The sequence below is a fragment of the Oculina patagonica genome, chromosome 12 (genome assembly GCF_052425735.1).
Source record: "Oculina patagonica isolate OP01 chromosome 12, crgOcupat, whole genome shotgun sequence".
NCBI lineage: Eukaryota > Metazoa > Cnidaria > Anthozoa > Scleractinia > Oculinidae > Oculina > Oculina patagonica.
Genome location: NC_135769.1, coordinates 12,771,879 through 12,791,506, shown reverse-complemented (window position 1 = coordinate 12,791,506; position 19,628 = coordinate 12,771,879). Strand labels below are relative to the sequence as shown.

General features: G+C 39.0%; 2 protein-coding genes across 4 annotated transcripts in view; one reads left to right on the top strand and one right to left on the bottom strand.

The window, feature by feature from the left end:
* The window catches only part of LOC144633650 (follicle-stimulating hormone receptor-like), a 29,449-nt gene extending 16,326 nt beyond the window's left edge, over positions 1 to 13,123 (top strand). For all 3 annotated transcript variants that reach the window (XM_078492492.1, XM_078492493.1, XM_078492491.1), the window contains exons 3-18: positions 2,888 to 2,959; positions 3,097 to 3,165; positions 3,281 to 3,352; positions 3,884 to 3,955; positions 4,361 to 4,432; positions 4,519 to 4,590; positions 5,153 to 5,221; positions 5,510 to 5,581; positions 5,695 to 5,769; positions 6,326 to 6,391; positions 6,634 to 6,705; positions 7,144 to 7,209; positions 7,315 to 7,383; positions 8,376 to 8,447; positions 8,814 to 8,885; positions 9,772 to 13,123. In XM_078492492.1, coding sequence (XP_078348618.1) covers positions 2,888 to 2,959; positions 3,097 to 3,165; positions 3,281 to 3,352; positions 3,884 to 3,955; positions 4,361 to 4,432; positions 4,519 to 4,590; positions 5,153 to 5,221; positions 5,510 to 5,581; positions 5,695 to 5,769; positions 6,326 to 6,391; positions 6,634 to 6,705; positions 7,144 to 7,209; positions 7,315 to 7,383; positions 8,376 to 8,447; positions 8,814 to 8,885; positions 9,772 to 11,401 — 2,692 coding nt within the window. In that variant the 3' untranslated portion in view covers positions 11,402 to 13,123. The remainder of the gene's footprint in view (positions 1 to 2,887; positions 2,960 to 3,096; positions 3,166 to 3,280; positions 3,353 to 3,883; positions 3,956 to 4,360; positions 4,433 to 4,518; positions 4,591 to 5,152; positions 5,222 to 5,509; positions 5,582 to 5,694; positions 5,770 to 6,325; positions 6,392 to 6,633; positions 6,706 to 7,143; positions 7,210 to 7,314; positions 7,384 to 8,375; positions 8,448 to 8,813; positions 8,886 to 9,771) is intronic.
* A 2,972-nt stretch (positions 13,124 to 16,095) lies between these two features.
* Positions 16,096 to 16,755, bottom strand: LOC144633423 (uncharacterized). Its single transcript, XM_078492299.1, has one exon. It carries the CDS (start codon positions 16,753 to 16,755, stop codon positions 16,096 to 16,098), a length of 660 nt encoding a protein of 219 aa, XP_078348425.1.
* Between the last annotated feature and the right edge of the window lie 2,873 nt (positions 16,756 to 19,628).

Sequence of the window (19,628 nt, the reverse complement as noted above, 5' to 3'; positions counted from 1 at the left end):
ATCTAGATTGAGAGGTCAAAAGTTCTTTTGTTCTATTCTTGGGTAAGACACTTAACTCTCTACGTGCGTGTCTTTAGCCAGGAGCGTAAAAAGCCGGGTGAAAAAGGTCTCTACGAATATGTGGAGTGAGTGCAACATACGATGTATTTGGAGTAATATTGATACATCTCAGTGGCACCATATCTGTCATCTGACAGAACCGGATATTAAACGCGGTGTGTGAAGGCCATTTGGTCCTTGAACAAACTTTCTTTAACCGGAAGAACACAATCATATTTTTAAAAATAAGATACACCACTTCAAAACTTTACAGAGTGTTGCCGGAGGGAGCATTTGCCTATAAGAGGCTGTATTAAATTTTCTGTGACACTTAAATTAGTTTGAGGAATTAAAATTGTAAACGCGTTGGTGTTACTTTTTAAGTTGAATGTGTTGCCAAGGTCTGCGGAAAATATGCGCCAAAACTTTGATAACTCGCGCTTTATTTTAATTCTATTGTAAAATTCGATACTATTATGACTAAATGGCGGAAGAATTTGTCTATCTGCGAAAGAGGGATTTTAAACAAATCTTATTAACTGTGTTAACCGAAACGAAAAAATAAACGGGATAGCAGCGAGTTTAAGTATATCCGGTCACAACATGATTTACTAAATGCAACTAGCTGAAAATAAATTTGCTGGCAGGGAATCTAGGAAATAATTGCCTAAGTCTGCTGGCCAAGTGCGGGCGAACAGCTTACAGCGAACAGGTTACTTTTGAACACGACAGATAACTTAATCTTTGTACTTCAATTTCTGAAAATGTCCAGACATAGTCAAAGCTTTTCTTTCACGTCATCTTAACGACAAAAAATAATACCCCACACGCATTCAACCTACCATTTGGTATTTTGCAAAACATGCCGCCATTTCAACTGCAAAACTATCTGAACTCTAGCTAAAATCACAGAAAATAACAAAAAATCCATTTACAGACTTTTGCAAAATTGCAAAGATTTGCTTGAAAACTTCAGCAACTTTGCGTTTTTTCAAGTTTGCCCATATGTTGTAATGATCTGTAATCCATTTCCATCCTCGCCATCATATAAGCCATTCGAGCTTATTAAAATTATCTCTCGTCGTGTATCGAGTTCTCTCCTGGACAATCAAACTACTTATTTCTGACTTTTCAGCTATCATCTAATCTTCAGCTTCTGTAGTCCTGCTAAAAATCGTTTAAATCGTGAACGCATATCTGTAGCATGCAAGGTTTGTGCTAAAATAATATGCAAGTTTGGAATGTTCGTCCCTTTCAGTTCATTAATGTCATCTATGTTGTTGTTACAAAGCAGGCAATTCTAATTCAATATAAGTACGGACCAAAAACGATTACACCTACCGGAAAAGGGTACTAATGGGATCAAATTTTTATCCAGAGATAGAGAACATGGCAAAGTTAAATTGATTGTTTTAAAACCCCCTGGCGAGTGAAAATTCTAAGAAAACATTCCAAAGTCTCAAAATTAAACTCCGGTAGCAAGCGAAAAGTCGAAAAAGTAATTTAGTTAGAGGGCTTCTGTTATGTAGGTGAAATAATTAGTTTAGTCCAGCCTAGTTATTTAGGTCACCGAAGGGACAGAATGCCTCAAGCTTTCAGTCTGTTGAAAGCACCTATTTTGTTTTATATTGAAATCGATGCAGTATCGAACAGGTCACTTATAATGGGAGAGGTTTGTTGTTGGGCCGAACAAGCTTATAATCAAATGAAGTATTCATACGAATTACTCGAAGCAATTAGTGTTATTAAGTGAAATACACTTCACAAAAACGATACAACTGAAGATCTTATGAAAGAGGGCTATTTGAGATGGTTGATCCGTGATAACTAACTAAAACTGACACAAAGTCTGGCCTTTGTGGCTATGTTTCGACGAAGCTAGCTTTTTGCTAGCTAATAGTGAACGCCCAATCTTTGCGCATGATCAGAACATGTATTGCGCTTTGCTTGACGGAATTCAAAACTCGCGGTAACAAAACAGCTCATGTAAAAAATCGCCTTTCGTGATTTTCACAGAGTATCTTGGAAACATAAACAGCTTATTTTCAACGAGGACTAAACGAAAACAAATTTCTTTTGCTGTATAGCGCTATATAAACGCAAGCACACGTCTGTCTCCATATTCACAATTAAATCAAAAGTAGAGTCTGGAAAATAGAAAAGACAATATTTCTTTTACAGCGGTAACTTTGAAATATTAGAAATGCTTTTAATCCGTATTTCCTTTTGCATGTGGGATCTGATCGAAGCAAGAGCTTTATTCTTTATTTTTCTGTCTGCGTATTTAATGTGTCTTCTTAATTCAGTTAACTTGATCTGCTCTTCCTTAGTGTTATTTATTTAGTATTATCGGAAGCAATAAAGTCAATTTTAATCCCAACGTGCAAACAGGCCTAACGCCCGTACCATGTAGGTATCGGCACGATGAAACGTTTGATTACTGTTATCTTTAAGCTAATTTTAGCTTTATGTAGGATATTCAATTTTTAAGAAGGACATTGACACGTTTTTCAGTAACCTGAAAGCTCGTGTGAAGGGGAGTGTGAAATCGAACGGGCGTGTTTAAGTTTTCCCGCCATACCATACATTTCCTATGATGATTCCCCATTCCTACTACTATAAAATACCCCCCCCCCCCCTACCCCACATGATAAAAATAGACTCCAAAAGTCCTCTGGTAATAAGGCCTATCCTCCGAATATAAGATGAGGGGTTTATATCATTTACATTTCCCACAATAAACGATATATTTTTCCAATTATTTGCCATCTATTATAAGACCCTGTTTTGCATCCTGATTTATTTATTTATTTTCAGATGTTCATTTATTGTCATTTGTTTTTTCTAGACATTTGGATGAAAATAAGCTCAAAAGTCTTCCACTTAATGCCTTTAAGGGAGTGAAGCATCTTGAGATATTGTAAGTTTCCTTTCAATTATATATAAGTTTTTATTTGTGTTTATTAGTTCAAATTGTGGTTGTTTGTTAGTTGTCAGTTCAGATTTCGTTCATCTGTCGTTTGTTGTTGAACGCATCTTTTTAATGTCGTTATTCAGGTCTCTTAAGGGGAACAACTTTAGAACTTGTCCAGAATTTGGAGTGTCGCTAGAATCTTTAGATGAACTGTAAGTACTTTAAAAGCATGTTAACTTTGTTCTTGGTAGTGTTATTCATTTCATATACAGTTGCATTGTGCACAATTTAATAAACGATATATATATATATGTTTACTTTTTTCAGATATCTGACAGGCAACAACATGCACAGTATCGGTTCGGATGTTTTCCGAAGAGTCCCAAATATTCAACATCTGTAAGTTTGAATAACTTTGGGCGGCATTGTTTATATGACCTGCGAGGGGCAGTATCAGTTTTGTTGTTGTTGTTGTTGTTGTTGTTCTATTTGCTTGGGCTGTATTTGCATTTCTTTAGACCCGCCGTTGACCTGTTTGACTAGAGCACAAACTATAGTACATTGAAATGTATAACCCATCAAGACATAATTCATCAGTTAGTTTGTCAGTTAGTCAAGTTAATTAGTTTCGCAGTTGTCTGTTTGACGGTGCGTTTTCACTGTACGGAGAAAGTATATCAATTTAAGGATTTAATAGGTTAATTGTCGTTATAGATCTTGCTGATAGGAGTTCAGAAACCTGGAGATTGCTACTCTCGTACTAAGACTATAAGACAATCTATGTCCAGGCTGAGCTATATTTAGAAAAGAAGGCAATTTGAGGGAGGCATTGTTAAAGCTAGCTTCTTCTAGCCATGCGTTTTCTTAGGATATGGTGTGTATTTTCGATGCTCATTTGACTGAAATTTTACTTTGTATTCTTGTTTTTAGTTGGCTTGATGACAACAATCTAACAGAAGTCCCGACGCATGCGTTAGAAAAGCTCAAATTTCTGAAATATTTGTACGTATTTACTGCTTCTGCTTCGTTTTGCCGTAAAAGTCCTGAGGGTTAATTTTTTGATCTCTAGAACTAAACTACACCTTACTTTACAGCCTTTCACTCATTTTACAAATTATCGAGGAAAAAAACGGTAGCGGATTACAGAACTGCTCTAACACATTTCAGTTAAATGGTTGCGCACAAAGCTAGAACCATCTTGTGTTTTACCTCAAATTTTCGAAAACAAACCACAAGTTCTGCTATTTAAGTGATGTGAATATTCTTAGCAATAAAAACATTGTATCAGTTACTGTGGTAGAAAATACGCAACTGTTTACGCTTTGATAGTGAGTGACTTACAACTGGGCCTAAACCGGCCCCCTTACAGTACAATCATCTGATATAACCTTTTGTTATTCTTTCCAGGAGTCTTGACCAAAACAAGATTCGCATCATAAAGAATGGCTCTTTTCAATCCCTCTCCAGGCTTTTGACACTGTACGTAGATTTCGTCTTTGAAATTGTGCGCTATTAAGCCCCGAGATTAAATATTTGACCCATGGTGTGTTTTGTTTTACGCATAGATTGCTATTTCATAATGAAATAATGGAAATTGAAGATGATGGATTTAAAGGCCTGGACATTCTGGAATCGTTGTAAGTACTCAATGCAGGTTTGTCATGATATTAATTTTAAGGTTAAATGAAGGGCAGGATTTGCATAATCGTAATCTGCGTAATCAGGATCGGCATAATTATAATCTGTATAATCATGTTTGGAATAATTATAATCAGTACAACAATTACATACTGTTCAAAATTGTAATCTGTTCCGCAATAAGTGTTTTATTCAGAAATCCACGCATCTGATTGGTTCACCCATTGTTGTCTTTTCGTTGACAACACGATCGCGCGCGTATTGATCTTGAAAGGGAAAATTAGTATTGTTTTTTGGCATAGAAATGCAAAAAAAATTGTAGGTTTTAGACTGCACTTCTTTACCCTGCTAAAACAATTGGACTACTCGCCCTCGTTTTCTATGGGCAAAAATCAACTCGTTTGCGCCTCGTTGACTATTCGATCACAGAAAACTCTGGCTCATGGTCTAATTGTTAGTTAGAGCAAATTAAGACTGCATGAAATGGCTTTCCAAAAGTTCAAAACGTTACAAAAATAGAAAACAGAAAAGTAGTTTAAAGTTTTGTCTTACTTCTTTTAGACATTTGAGAAACAACAACCTCAGCAAAGTGCCTGTTGCCTTGAAAGATGTCAAAAATCTTCAACAGCTGTGAGTATTTCGTTCTGCTTTAATAAGTTAAAGAATAAAATAGTTTGAACTTAGCTCGCGGTTTGCGTCAGAGTGGTTGCTTAGCAAAATGACGTAGTTATGCTGACGTGACAATATCCAGAAGTACTGGTGAATGTTGGAGGATAAAATTCGAAACCTCGTCGAGTGCACGGAGATTTTCCGAAAACGACGGGTGTTCACAATGGTTTCTTTTGAAATGATCAGATTTTACTTTGTGCGTGCGCAATTCACAGCTTAATCCTGATGTTTTTTTTTTCTTTCAAACAGGGAACTTAGTTATAACCCGATTACGGAAATCCAAGACTATGCCTTCAAAGGATTGGTTAAGCTCCACAATTTGTAAGTATTACCTACTCTAATGAAGTCAGCGATTAAAGCCGGTGTGTCCGTGTTTAATACCGTTTACGTACCGTTTACATTGCTTATAAATATTTTGTTACTTTTCTTGGCAGAGTTTTCACCTGGGAAAAATTAATTTCAGTTGGACACAACGCTTTTGCATTTTTACCATCCTTAAAAAGCCGACTGTAAGTTGAAATTTGCTTTTAATTATTTTAATTAAAGTTTTAAAGGAATTAAAACTCCTTTAAAAAACTTCGAGATTACTAAAACCTGAAAATAATTAACAATAATTCTACAATCGCATGCTTTTAGCTGTAATTTTCTATTTTATTTATTTTATTAAAAAAAAAAAAAAAAAAAATTTATAATTCGGAGACACTAGCCTTGTCATTGCTTCACTATTATCCGAATTGAAATAATACAGTTTTGATTGATAAATAAATAAAATAAACTGATTGATTTGATTGATGGCTTGCCTGCGACTTATTGTCAAACTGAGTCAAAGAGAAAATATTTAGAAATAACCATCAGTAAGGAATTGTAGGGAGTTTAATATATATTTTGAGTTTTCCTTCAATTTGAAAGTAATTTTTTACATTAATACAAAAGACTTAGATATCCTGGCCCATAGAATGATCAATCACCTTTATACGTATATCATTAAAGTATACGGATAGAAAAAAAAATCATCTTATTAATCATATAATCGCCTGATTCCGTTTATCAATTTTAATCTTTCAGGAGGCTGGTCAGTGTGAAGTTGAACAAATTTCCGAACTTGACGGGAACATCTTCTCTACAATACTTGTAAGTGTTGTTAAATTCCGCTCAGCGGTCAAACGCACTGCGCACGCGTAGATTCCACCCAAAATGCCGCTTATAAGTGTTTCAAATTTCTAAAATCCTCCACTTTCAAGGTAAAAATTGAGACAGCTACTGTGAAAAATTAAGTCTTAGTAAAAAGTGATTTTCACTTGTTATTTGATTTTTCAAATGCGTTTTACAATTATTCTTTTCTCATGTTTTTTTTAATGTTTTTGTATCTGTAGGACTTTGACTTTCAACGAGATAAGAGAATTACCAGAAAATCTCTGCCAAAACCTGAAGAATTTGGTGGATTTGTAAGTTGATATCTTCAACTGAGTTTTGTTGTAATTTATCCACAAGCACGCCTTAGTATAACGGAGTCTTCCTACGTGACCAACGGTTAGAGCGCTGGACTTCGGAATGGGTTCGAGCCCTGCCCTGGCTACCAAGACACTTTACTCTCAAAGTGCCTCCCTCGGCTCAGGTGTATGAATAAGTACTGGCGAATTTAATGCTAGGGCGTAACCCTGCGATGGACTAGCATCCCATTCATGGGGAAGAAGAAATACTCCTAGTCGCGTCATGCTACAGAAATGGGGATAAGCTCCTGCTTGGTGGGCTACTAGGCCCGAACGCAGATTTAAAGGACTTGCTTGCAAGATGGAAAACAGCTCTTTAAAGTTTTGGTTTGCTTGTCTTTCTTTTCTGTTTAAAGCAAAGCTTTCTAACAATCATTTCTCTTCTCTTTAAAGGACATTGAATTTCAACAAAATTGTTCGTATACCAGACCTGGCTGAGTGCACATCACTTTCCGTTTTGTAAGTACAGTCAATTCACACAGCGAAGCTTTTGGAGAGCTGGGCATTTAGTGCAATATACATTAATTTAAATCACTTACAAACCCCTGGGTTTTATTTCAACAGGAAAATCGAGCACAACGAGATAGAGTCAATTGGGAGCTCTTTGAGAAATTTGGGAAATCTAAAAGACTTGTAAGTACGGTTTATATATTAGCCTTGGAAGTCAGACATGATTGAAGTTAAATATTTCTTGAAGCAACCTCAGTTATTGTGGGATCAATTTTGATGATAACGATTGGTGTAACTACCTTAAAGGCCCAGTTATACGGGCAAAATGTTTCTTTCCAACTTGTCACGGGCACTGTTGCATTGCAAATTAAATACTAGATATGCAACACTTTCGCGTGGTATACTATAGAATATCCCACTTGTCACTTGTATTTTCTTCGTATACACACTCGCCTTTAGGCGAGTGTGTATACGAATCGGACGGGGATCCATGTCCACGAGAGTGTTGTGTAACTATTTTATACCATGCCATAGAAAATGCGCTTACTAAATTTCATCGAGAATAAGATCGCAGCGCACGATGGGAAGGTTGGGTTGAATACCTTCGAATATACAACGGCTTTCCTGTATTCTGATTGGCTGTATTTTCTATGGCGTGGTATAAATAGAGTCATTACACTTATCGCCACCCGTGTTGCAAGTTGCGGCAACATGTTGTACAAAGTTGAATTTTTGTCTTCTTCGCGCAACATGTTGCCACAACTTTAGTGAGCGCAACAACACTTTTCAATTTGCAATGCAACAATGTTGCCAGATAAGTTGAAAGAAAATGTTTCCCGTATTATTCGGCCCGTAAAGGGATGCTGTCAGTATGAACGAAGGAGTGAAGTGAGTGATTGAATGAGCGAGTGAGCGAATAAATGAATAAATGAATGAAGAATTAATGAATGAATGAATGAATGAATGAATGAATGAATGAATGAATGAATGAATGAGTGAATAACTTTATTTAAGTGTCGGGGGAGTATATAGCTTTCACAGCTAACTGTAAACACTTTTCTAAGGTTTAAATGAATCAGTTAAATTTACAATGTGCAATGAAAATTACAGTGAGTAGTAAGATGTTCGCAGTACATCTATTAATCATAAATGTCTTCTGCAAACACACTTTTAAGGACTCTAAAAGGAAACAAGATTAAAAGACTTCCAAGTCGGACATTTGAAGGAGTCACCAAGCTGGAAACTCTGTAAGTATTTCAACCAATAAATTACGTTAACGTATCGCCAATACATTTTACCATGAGTATTACTTCTTGTTCGTTTCATACTCGTAAAAATGCCCGAAAGTTTCCAAATCTCATCGTCGAATAAGAATCCAGTACGAACACTCTCGGAGGGACCACGAACCTTAGCAATGCCAGCACTCGATCAAGGAACGTTTATAGCCATCGTTTCCAAACTATACTTGCAGATGAAAATTTGATGCAGGTTAAGTTTGAAGTCATTACCTCAAATTCAAAAATTGCCCGAGTGTAATGAAGGGGAATAAAAGTAGTGAATACTTTTTCTCTGAACAATTTGTGATTAATACGTTGATGCATTTTTCCTTGCAGAAATCTTGCAAAAAATGAAATCAAATCTATTGCTGATGATGCATTTGCGCCGTTTGAGATGATTAAAGTCCTGTAAGTACATACAGTTCTTGCTAAACGCCTTTTATTAGATAATTGGTCTCACGAATTTTAGCTGGAAATCTGAAAAATAACTCTGTAATAATAAACCTATCAATTTCCTTGTAAGCGTAGGCCTTTGTAAGGACACAAAAGAGAACGCGAGGCAAACAAAATCCTTTTGATCTTGGTGGGATTCAAACCCACTACTTCCGGATTAAATCACTGTTGCTTTTACCGACAGAGCTACGAGACCTCACGGGAAAAGGTGGTGGGTTATTAGGTTGATCCACTAAGCACTAATATAAGACAAGTTAAAAATCATAGAATTATTTCTGTAGTATTGAATTTCCTTCTGAGCAGCAGCTTTTAACTCTAGTACATTGCAAGACAAAGAAACAGTCTTTTTTCAAAGGCTACTTGGGAGAAAGTCAAAACAGCATTTCTCCCCAGGAAAGGGGTTGCCCTAGCTTTATTGTCTAGATTATTATTTGTTGTTATTATCTAAACTGCGGTTGTTTATTGGGATTTTGACCACCGAAAAAAACAGTATAATTACGATATTTTTTACGTGTGCTTGATATCACCTATCACGTGCTTACAAGTTTGCCATGTTTCAATGGTAAATGAGCCAAAGTTTATCGATATTAAGTCGAAACATCTTCGGATCTTCCTCGGCAATCTTCGGTTATCTTAAGCAATCTTCGGAAAAGTTTGGAAAATGTTTGAAAACATTTGTTTGACCTTCGGACAACATTGGGGCTTTTACGACTTTGTAAGGGGCTTTCGGAGGGCTTATAACTGGGGGAGTTTATATCCAGTGGGGCTACAGCAGGAGACTTTTAACCAGTATTATACGGTATTATTAGGTTCTAATTTCAGATAATTTTTTTATCGGCAGAGATCTGAGCTTTAACGCTTTTCCCGTGCTTCCCGCAAGAGGTCTGAAAACATTGGAGACCCTCAGGGTTCGTGACAACAGAGAACTTAAAGAACTGCCAGCCGCAAAACTCACCAAGATTCGACTTGTGGAAGCCCATTATCCTTACCACTGCTGTGAATTCCGCAAAGAGAAAAAACAGAAAGAAAAGACAGTCGAGAAAAAGAATGGCGCCAGCGAGTCCACGAATGCGTGGACATGGGACAAAAATGAAGAAGTGACTTTTCTGAGAAACAGTTACGAGGATAATTCGACAGTTTTTACAAGCGACGAAGACGACATGTCAGGCTTCGGCTCTGGCAATGTCGACCCGCTTCTGCGCGACTTTGACGGCAGCACAGAAGACGACCTTCAATCGACGAATTCAGACGGTTCCGGTCAACCGGAAGTTATCTACGAGCATCTTATCCCAATTGAAGAAGAGGAGGACCGTCAAGTGGAGTGTACACCCGAACCAGCCGACCCATTCTTCCCGTGCGACGATCTTATGGACTCCTCGCTACTCCGAATAGGGGTCTGGATCGTGTTCTTGCTTGCACTACTTGGCAACGCCATAGTTATCTTTATTATTATCACGCGTAGCTCTCGAATCGACGTGTCCAGGTTCCTTATTTGCAATCTAGCCGTGGCGGATTTATGCATGGGAGTGTACCTTGGTCTTTTAGCTATCGTAGATGCTTCGACGCGAGGAAACTTTCGAAGCTACGGTGTTGAATGGCAATTGAGTAGTGGCTGTAAGACCGCGGGTTTTCTCGCAGTGCTATCGAGTGAAACATCTGTATTTACTTTGACTGTTATTACCATCGAAAGGTACATTGCTATTACGCATGCGCTGGACATTACTAAGAAAATGAGCTTGAAGAAAACTTCTATCGTGATGTTGATTGGCTGGTGTTTTGCTCTCACCGTTGCTACGCTACCGTTATTTGAGATCAGCGATTACACCAAGTTTAGCGTTTGTCTTCCATTTGAAACTGGCGACATGAAATCTTTGGTTTACGTCACAACAGTGCTTGTACTCAATGGCTCAGCATTCATAGTCATACTAACTTGTTATGTGAAAATTTATACCGCTATTCGTGGTTCAAATGCGTGGAACACGAATGACTCAAGAACTGCTCAGCGAATGGCTCTGCTTATATTCACAGACTTTGCGTGCTGGGCACCAATAACTTTCCTTTCTCTCGCCGCGGCGTTTGGTGGCGAGTTTGTGAGCCTTAAAGACGCTAAAATTTTTACAGTGTTTGTATTTCCGCTCAACAGTTGTGCAAATCCCTTCTTGTACGCTATTTTCACGGGACAGTTTAAGAGGGACTGCATTAACCTCTGTCGAAGGGTCAAAACTTCACAGATACCTAAAATTACGAGCTCACGGAGAAAGTATTCAATCTCAAGCGCCGAAATGCGACGGAATTCACAGGTCAGTTCATCGTACGGTCTGGAGGGTATGGTAGCAAAACTCCGAACCCGCGACTTCCGGCGGAACTCTCTTCCACCATCCATGAGGCTGATGGCAAATAGAGGTGGAGCTAACAGGAGCTTAGAGATGGGCGAGAAAGAGATCATCGTGGAACGAGTAACATCTCTTTAGCAATCTCACATATCCTTGCTTTATGTAACACTTGGCACACAGAGCCAGCTAAACAAACTGATTGAACGCCACTGATAACAGGCGATCTTTAATTATGTAAAAAGACATGTTTTGTACAAAGTCTCAAGTTATATGATATTTAACTGTACAATACTGTACATTATATATAGGGAGATATTTTTATCAACTTCTTGCAGGGTGATGGACTTGAGTAAGAAGAGTTTCTGGTGACAACAAGAAACAGTTTTAACAATGACAACAACGACATTTGTTTCTTAACAGAGTAGTTATTTTGAATTATTATTAAAGGCGAGTTTGCCAGTCATATTTATTTTGTTTCAAACACAATAGACTCACTGACAAAGTTTTCATTACTGTTAATTTTAAGGGTTTTCAATACTCTGACAAATTTATGCATGGTTTTGTATTGTAACAGTCTAACAAACGCAATACGATATTGATTGAATGTGCTAATTTTGTCGGTGTATTGGAATAGTTTGAAAATGTTGTCGCAAGTGTAAAATAGACGGGTGCTGCGTTCATCTTCGCTTGATCACATGTGTTCATTGCTGCAGACGGTGGTAATGCAGCACAAGGGTAAGTCGCATTATATAACCGAGCAAAATGAGAGAAAAACTAGTTTACAATCTTAACAGTTGCGTAATTCTATTTATTTTCATATATCTTCAACTGTTATGAACACGAGAGCGTGCTGGTTTGCGCAAGAAAGCGATTGTTGAGAAAACTACGGCCGGCAAATAGTAGAAAAGGTGTGTAACCCGCGTGAAAGCGCGCGAAAAGTTCTGTATGATTGAAATCACCACTTTCGCCGTCGTCTGATTGTAACACTCAAAGCCAGTTTACTCAAACAAATCTCTGCTTACTCTGAATTGTTCTATTCAGGAGGATATCCTAATCATTCTACACTTGTTTTCAATTCTTTAACTTATAAAGGATTTGTTTTTGTAAATTTCGCTTGTATTTATGCCCCACTTTACAGCAGTTAATCAAAGGGATATGTCTTGTTGGTTAAAAAGCAACATTATTTACATCTTTTAATTTTTTTGTTAGACTACGAGCAGTGATCTGGTTTCCTCGGTTACTACTCGCAAGCAGAAATGTCAATTCTGTAAATCTTGCTGCCCGTAGGGTTTCGACGCTTGATTTGACTTTTCGCGCCATAAAAAATCAGTCCTAAGTCTTGAAGAAAATTTCACTCACACATTCTTCCGCAAGGACGATTTCAATTGATGCTTAAAGAGACTGTGTCAGGGCTGCAATTTTTTGCCAAATTCTTGCTTTGAAACTTAATGTTAGCGAAGAGAATGTTTCTTTGCTGTTAAAAGTGGTTATTTTTATATTTGGCTCAATTTGGAAGCCATCTTCTTATGTGTAAATTTGGCTTAAATTCGTGGCACAGTTCCTTTAAGTCAGCAGATTTAATGACAAGACGAGTACTTATAATTAACTTATTGCTTTATGACGGTAAATTTCATTGGTGCACCAGTCAGTTAAATTAGAAATGGAACACCATGAGAACGTTTGTCTTGTAAATACGTTAAAAAATCCTTTATTACAGATTATCTTGATTTTGTGGATTAACTTCCATGGCTTGTTGATTTTCTTTCCGCGGTTGAATTGTATAAGCTTATAAATAGCCTACTTACGAAAATTGTACATGTAATTGTAAAAAGGTAAATAAAAAATACATCAAAAATTTAATTTGCTTGGGTTTTTTTGACTTGCACGGTGTAGCCAATCTTGGTATTACTGGTTGGCAAGATGTAACAAGGGCCGCTTTTAGACGTAATGAAAGTGCAATGTCGTCCCCCTCGATTCCTAGCTAAAACGCTCGCTATCCTGGTCCCAGTTGTTCGAGGGGTGGATAACGCTATCCGCTGGATAAATCGCAATCCAGTCGAGAGCGTAGTATGTTTTGTTAACATTTATCCACTGGAAAGCGATTTATCAAGCGGATACATTTATCCACCCTTCGAACAGCTGGGCTCTGATGAATCCCGTAAAAAGTCGGTTATAAGCCCTGGGATTTTACAACTTCGTAAGGAATTTCGGGTGGGCTTATAACTGGGGGAACTTATATCGGGTTTGGTGGGGAGGGGGGGGGGGGGGCTATAAGCAATATAAAAAATTGTTTGGGGGTGAACTGATAAGTGACAATTTGGAAATTCTTATAAAGGATATACTGTAAGAAGCCTACTCTTATCAAACGTTTCAATCAGCCCTCTACTTACAAACTTATATTCATTGCCTATTTCTTACTTATTTTACTTAATCTTCTTCGTTCCTAAGTGGAACATAGGTCCTTAACTGGTGTGCGCCACCTAACCCTATTTTGCGCAGTGCCCTTTGCCTCAACTCCACATAGGATGTTTCTCCTCCAACTCTGCCATTCTCGTGCGTCTCCAGGTTTGTTGGGGACTCCCTCTCTTTCGCTTCCCCTGTGGGTTCCACTCTAATGTCCTCTTGACTACATTTCCATCTGGTCTCCTCAGCGTGTGGCCGATCCAGCGTCAAGATCTTTGTCTTATTTTTTCCTCTATCGGTCACTGTCCTGTTTGTCTCCAAAGCTCCTTGTTACTGATTCTTCTAGGCCACCAAATCCGCAAGATGTTCCTCAGGCTCTTATTGATGAACACTTGCAACTTCTGTTCCAAACCCTTGGTCAGCCTCCAAGTTTCAGAGCCATACAAGAGCACCGCTTTCACATTTGACTCACAGACTCTCAGCTTGGTCTTGGTTATTAGTGCCGTGCATTGCCATATAGGCCTCAGCATCGCAAATGCCTGTCTTGCCTTTCCGATTCGTGCCTACGTTTGGTACCAATATGCATCAGCTTTGTCTTGGAGGCATTGATCTTCAGGCCTACTTTCGCATCACTCTGCAAAACACCTTTCTTGCCTTTTACAGTAGCTCAGATCACCTTTCTTGGGCAGCTTGATTAGCAGACCTATCCTCCATTCCTCTGGTGTCTTCTTCTCGCTACATTTTCGGTTGCAGAGGGCCAGAAGAACCTCCTCTTACGTTTTCCCTCCCGCCTTAATCGCCTCTGGTGGTATATTGTCACGTCCTGTAGCCTTCCCGTTTTTTCGACTGTTTTGCTTGTTTACAAGCAAGAAAAGGAGAATAGTGGACAAGTTGTTCTATCTCGAACCACATTCTTGTCTACTCTCAAGGGACTGTTTTAATTTCTCAAGGGATTACTTTCCGCTGTGGGTGATCAAAGCGTCACTCAATAAAAACGTGACTTTTCAAATTTACAACGTTATATAACATTTTTAAAACGTGACTAGCCCAAATCAAACATCGCATGTCAGCTTTCTTATCTCAACGCACGTGTTTCTGTAAGGCGATCTATAAAAAGCGTTGCGGCCGATGTGCACATGATTTCAGGCGGTGCTGTAGTCTTGATAAACGTTACAAATTTACCCTATACTTTACCAACTGTATGACTCGAGCCGTGGCGAAAAGGTCAAATGGATTTAATTATTACGATTACAGTGATCCAGTTTTTGATAACGTCAAACTAAAACATATTAAAATACACAAACGCAAGAGAAACTGAGATCATCGAACAATCGAATTAAAAACGAAACGAAATTACTAAAGGTTACCGATTGTCCTCCCTCTTGCCTGAACAGTTTAAAACGCACGAAGGCAACACAGGGAGCAGAGGAGCCAAATTCGACGTTTGTAAATATTAAAATGTTCGATCTATTTCGCAGCGCTTGTCATACTAGCCTGTTTCGGGAGCGAAGAGAGGCGGCTGTATCCGCAGGCTATTGTCATACGTTATCCGATCTTTTTGTTTACGCGACAGTTAAGCCAGCGGGAACTCTTTCAATAGTCTGTTGCCAAGCGCAACAGGATTCCCGCTGGTTTAACCGACAAGCGCTACGAAATAGATCGAACATTTTAATATTTACAGAGGTCGAATTTGGCTCCTCTGCTCCCTGTGAAGGCAACGAAGTTTATAAAACGCACTGAAGCGGCGCTAATATTTAACCTAAGGCACTAAATTTCGTGACAATTGATTGCGTGACTTAACACGAGTTAATCACACATTCCAGAATATCTGGGACTCGAGACAATTGCACGTCTTCGTGAATTTTCTGTCGTGCGTAACCTTTATCGGGAACCCTACATTAAACCGAGTATATCATTTTTACTCGAAAGGAAACAACTATTTAGAAAAAAAGCAATCGAAAAGTTTATTTTCAACCAATCCACAGTGTAAACAACTTCGCGACTGACAAATATAACATTTCCTTCGCAAAGATAGGAAATTGTTAAACTAAACTACAAAGCAACTGTAATGATAAGTTCGAAGAACAATGCACAGGATAAACCTTCGACTCATACTTCGTGCAAAAAAGTCGATATCTCGAAGAGATCTTTGATTTAGCTTCTTTATAGCATTCTTGATTTCAATGCGTGTGATGTGACCTGTCCTGATGTTAAGCTCATCATTTGGCTCTACCTCTGGTGGGTTGAGCGGCTCTTCATGGTTAAGCACCGTTTGCAAGTGCTCCCTCCACCGGTGCATCTCCTTCTATGCTGTCCTGATCAACATGCCCGCCTCGTTTCTCACTGGCTTACTCGTATTCTGGAACCTCCCACTGAGCTTTCTGGTGATCTCGTACAAAGTCCTTTCATCGCCTCTCTTTCCTGCCTCCTCAGTTCTCAGCCTCTGATTCCACATACAGCCTCCTGTCTCTCCTACACGTCCTCTTCACCTCCCTATTCAACTCTTGGTACCTTCTACTTTCATCTCTCTTCTGATTTCTCGTTTTGGCCATGTTCATGGTGTTTTTTGCTTCCTTTCGCTGCTCAATTTTTTCCCAAGTTTCCTTGCTGATCCACTCCTTCCTGTTTGCCTTTGCCCTACCCAGCACCAACTCGCAGGTCTCCACGTAACCTTGTTCGATCTGTCTCCATTTATCATCAACTGCCAGTTCTTCCTCCTCCATCAACTGCTGCAGACCCTCAAACCTGTTGTGCAGCGCTAACTTGAATGTGTTCCTAACCTCCAGATCTATCACCTTGCTGACCTTAAAACGCACTCGGCCACTTCCCCCCTTTCTCACCTTGGCAATCCTTAGCCTCACTTTTGCCATCAACAGGTGGTGGTCCGACCCAACGTCTGCACCACGCAATACGCGAACGTCCTGCAGTAAACTACTCCATCTCTTGCTAAATGCTAGGTGGTCAATCTGGTCTACAATACCACCGTCAGGAGACCTCCATGTCCGCTTGTGGCACTCCTTATGGGGGAACAGCGTTCCATCAATTACCAGTTCCATTTGCCTGACAGAAGTCTGCCCACCTCTCACCATTTTCATTCATTTCAGCTCTTGCTCCATGTTTACCCATCACCTCCTCTCTGCCCGTATTGTCCATCCCCACCTTAGCATTCATATCTTCCACGACGATCTTCACATCTCTGCATGGCACCTGCTCCAAAACCATCTGTAGCTGATCGTAAAAATCAACATTCGCCTCCTCCGTTGCCTCATTTGTTGGGGTATAGCATTGCAAGATGATGACCTGCTGCCACTTCGAGTTGGACCTGGCCCTGATTATCCTCTCAGACAGGGGTTCTCATTCCAGCAGACATTGTGCAGCTTCTTTGAACAAAATGAAGCCAACTACTCTCTCCAATTTCATCGGCCGTTTGTGCGTCATTCCTTGCGTCCCACGTCGTTCCAACCGGGTGTTTACAACTCTGAGCCCTGCTTCCCAGTGGGGCGCAGCGGTTATTCTAGTTTCGGTTTCTGTAATATAATAAGTTTTCCGGGAGCGGATTATCGGCCCACCGCCCAACCCTAACCTGGAGGACCAGGGGCCGTTTTTCGTCTGGCCCCTACCCTTCCAACAATCCGGCATGATTAGACATGCCAGGGACCAAAGTTCCCGCCGGCACAGCTCTCTGGGTCATTGAGACACACAAGCTTCACCACTACGGAAAGGTGTCAGCCCGTTTTTATTAGGAATAAAGTGTTCTTTAAAGATGTTGCTACGTTAATGTAACGGCTGAGATAGTTTATTTTATTAAGTTATGCCAAATTCTCTCTATGAAACTTAATTTTTCGAAGAAGGTACTTCTAAAGATCTAAATTACAAAACCATAGCTTCATTGCAAACAAACATGGTCAACAAACATGCTTCCCAGGCTTTCTAATTAAAAGTTACAAGCAAAATAATGTTATAGACTGTTTCGAACTGTTCAGCCTAACAGAACACTTTTTTGCCTAACAATCCGTTTGAAACTTCTCCAACTTTGTCCATCCATACCGTCTTTTGTATTTACTGTGTTAAAATATTTCTTCCCTGCTTTAATTGGCTATTTTTATATTTCACTAGATTTGGTGGCCATTTTCTCATGAGGATAAACTGGAACTTTGCTAACATCCATGACACAGTTCCTTTACATGGAATAGTTGGATAGCCTGGGAGAGGTGAAATGTCTGGTAAAGGGACGGGGGTCAGATAACAGGCATTTTACGGTAGTTTGATATTAATATTAATTTTGCTTAACTTACCATACTGTTTCTCTTGACGAGCGTCTCAAACCGGCCGAGAACAACTGAGCGTCTGAAAACAGCAAAAAACAACAGAAAAGTCTTATTGAATAATTTGGAATTTGTCTTTTATTCAATTTACCGTATTTACTCGAATAAGCGCCGCGGCGCTTATAAAATTTTTCGCGTCTCAAGTGCGGCGCTTATTCGAGGGCGGCGCTTATTTGAGGGCGGCGCTTATTTAAAATTTGGACGCCATAAAGAATCTGATCTTTTACAGTACTTGAAACTAGCGTCTTTTGATTGTCAGTCTTCGTCTCTTGCTGAAGAAAGAAGTAGCGCTAGCTGTCTTGGCAAAGTTCACGGCCTTCAAAACACTTACAGAACAGCGTATTGCAAAAATGTTGGATAGAAGAACTAATGGGCGAATGAATGAATGAATGAATGAATGACTTTATTAACGTGTCTAAAGTGTTAAGCTGAGGGGAAAAGTCCCCTCTACTAATTGTGGACACCTGACTAAGAAAAAACTTTAAAAAACTTTAACCTATCATTATACAACTATTAATAATTTAAAGTTAAAATAAGTTAAAAAAGAAGCTATTTACATAATAAAAACGGGTAAAAAAAAAGTAAATCTATTTATATGATAAAAAAAAGACTATATACATGGCTAGCTATTTACATAATAAAAACGGGTAAAAAAGTAAATCTATTTATGTGATAAAAAAGACTATATACAGGGCTAGTATTAATAGTCACAGAGGCGGCAATTGCAACGTTCATTGTTTAAAAAGTTATTGAAGTCACGTTTCCGAATCGTTTTTTTAAATGTCTTAAGTGACTGGCAGTTTCTTTCATCCGTCGTCAGGTGGCCCCAGAGCTTCGGCCCCAGGTATCTAATAGAATGCTTTCCGTACGTAACTGTAGTGAAGCGGGGCATCGAAAAGTCTGATTGCCTCAGCTGGTAGGACGACTGATGAGGCTTAAATAGCTGACGGATCGGATTTGGACTAAGCCCATTTTTAACCTTATACATCAGTATGCATATATCTTGCAATCGCCTGTTTTTTAAAGTAGGTAGTTCTGCCCTCTTTAGTAAAACTTCGTAGCTTGATCGATCATCTTTAAAAACTGCTCTTAATCCTCTTTCCTGTATCCTCTCCAATCTACGTGTATCACTTGCACGACAGAAATGCCAGACTAGATGACAAAATATTAAGTGAGGTAGGATAGCTGCTTTATAAAGCTGTAATTTGGCTTTTGTTGGGATAAGATTTTTTAGTCTCATAATGACTCCGATTCTTTGGCTCGCCTTTTTGCATACAGTAGTGATATGGTCTCTAAAACTTAGTTTATCATCTATTGTTACTCCCAAAAGATTCAGGCTGTTCGATGGACTGATTTCAGTATTTTTTATCTTAATCACATCTGTGTGATACTGGTTGGCACCATTGCTACAGATGTTCATAGTCTGATACTTTTTGAGATTTCCTTCCAATAAGTTGGAGTCGTACCACTCCGTAGCGAGAGCAGCGCTTTCCTTTAATTTTGTGGTGACAGAATGTAAGTCTGCCCCCATTTCGTAGATCTGGTGGTCATCAGCATACATCGATAGGGATGAGGTTATATTATACGTCATATCGTTTTGGAAAATATTCCAAAGAAGGGGTCCCAGTGCGGATCCT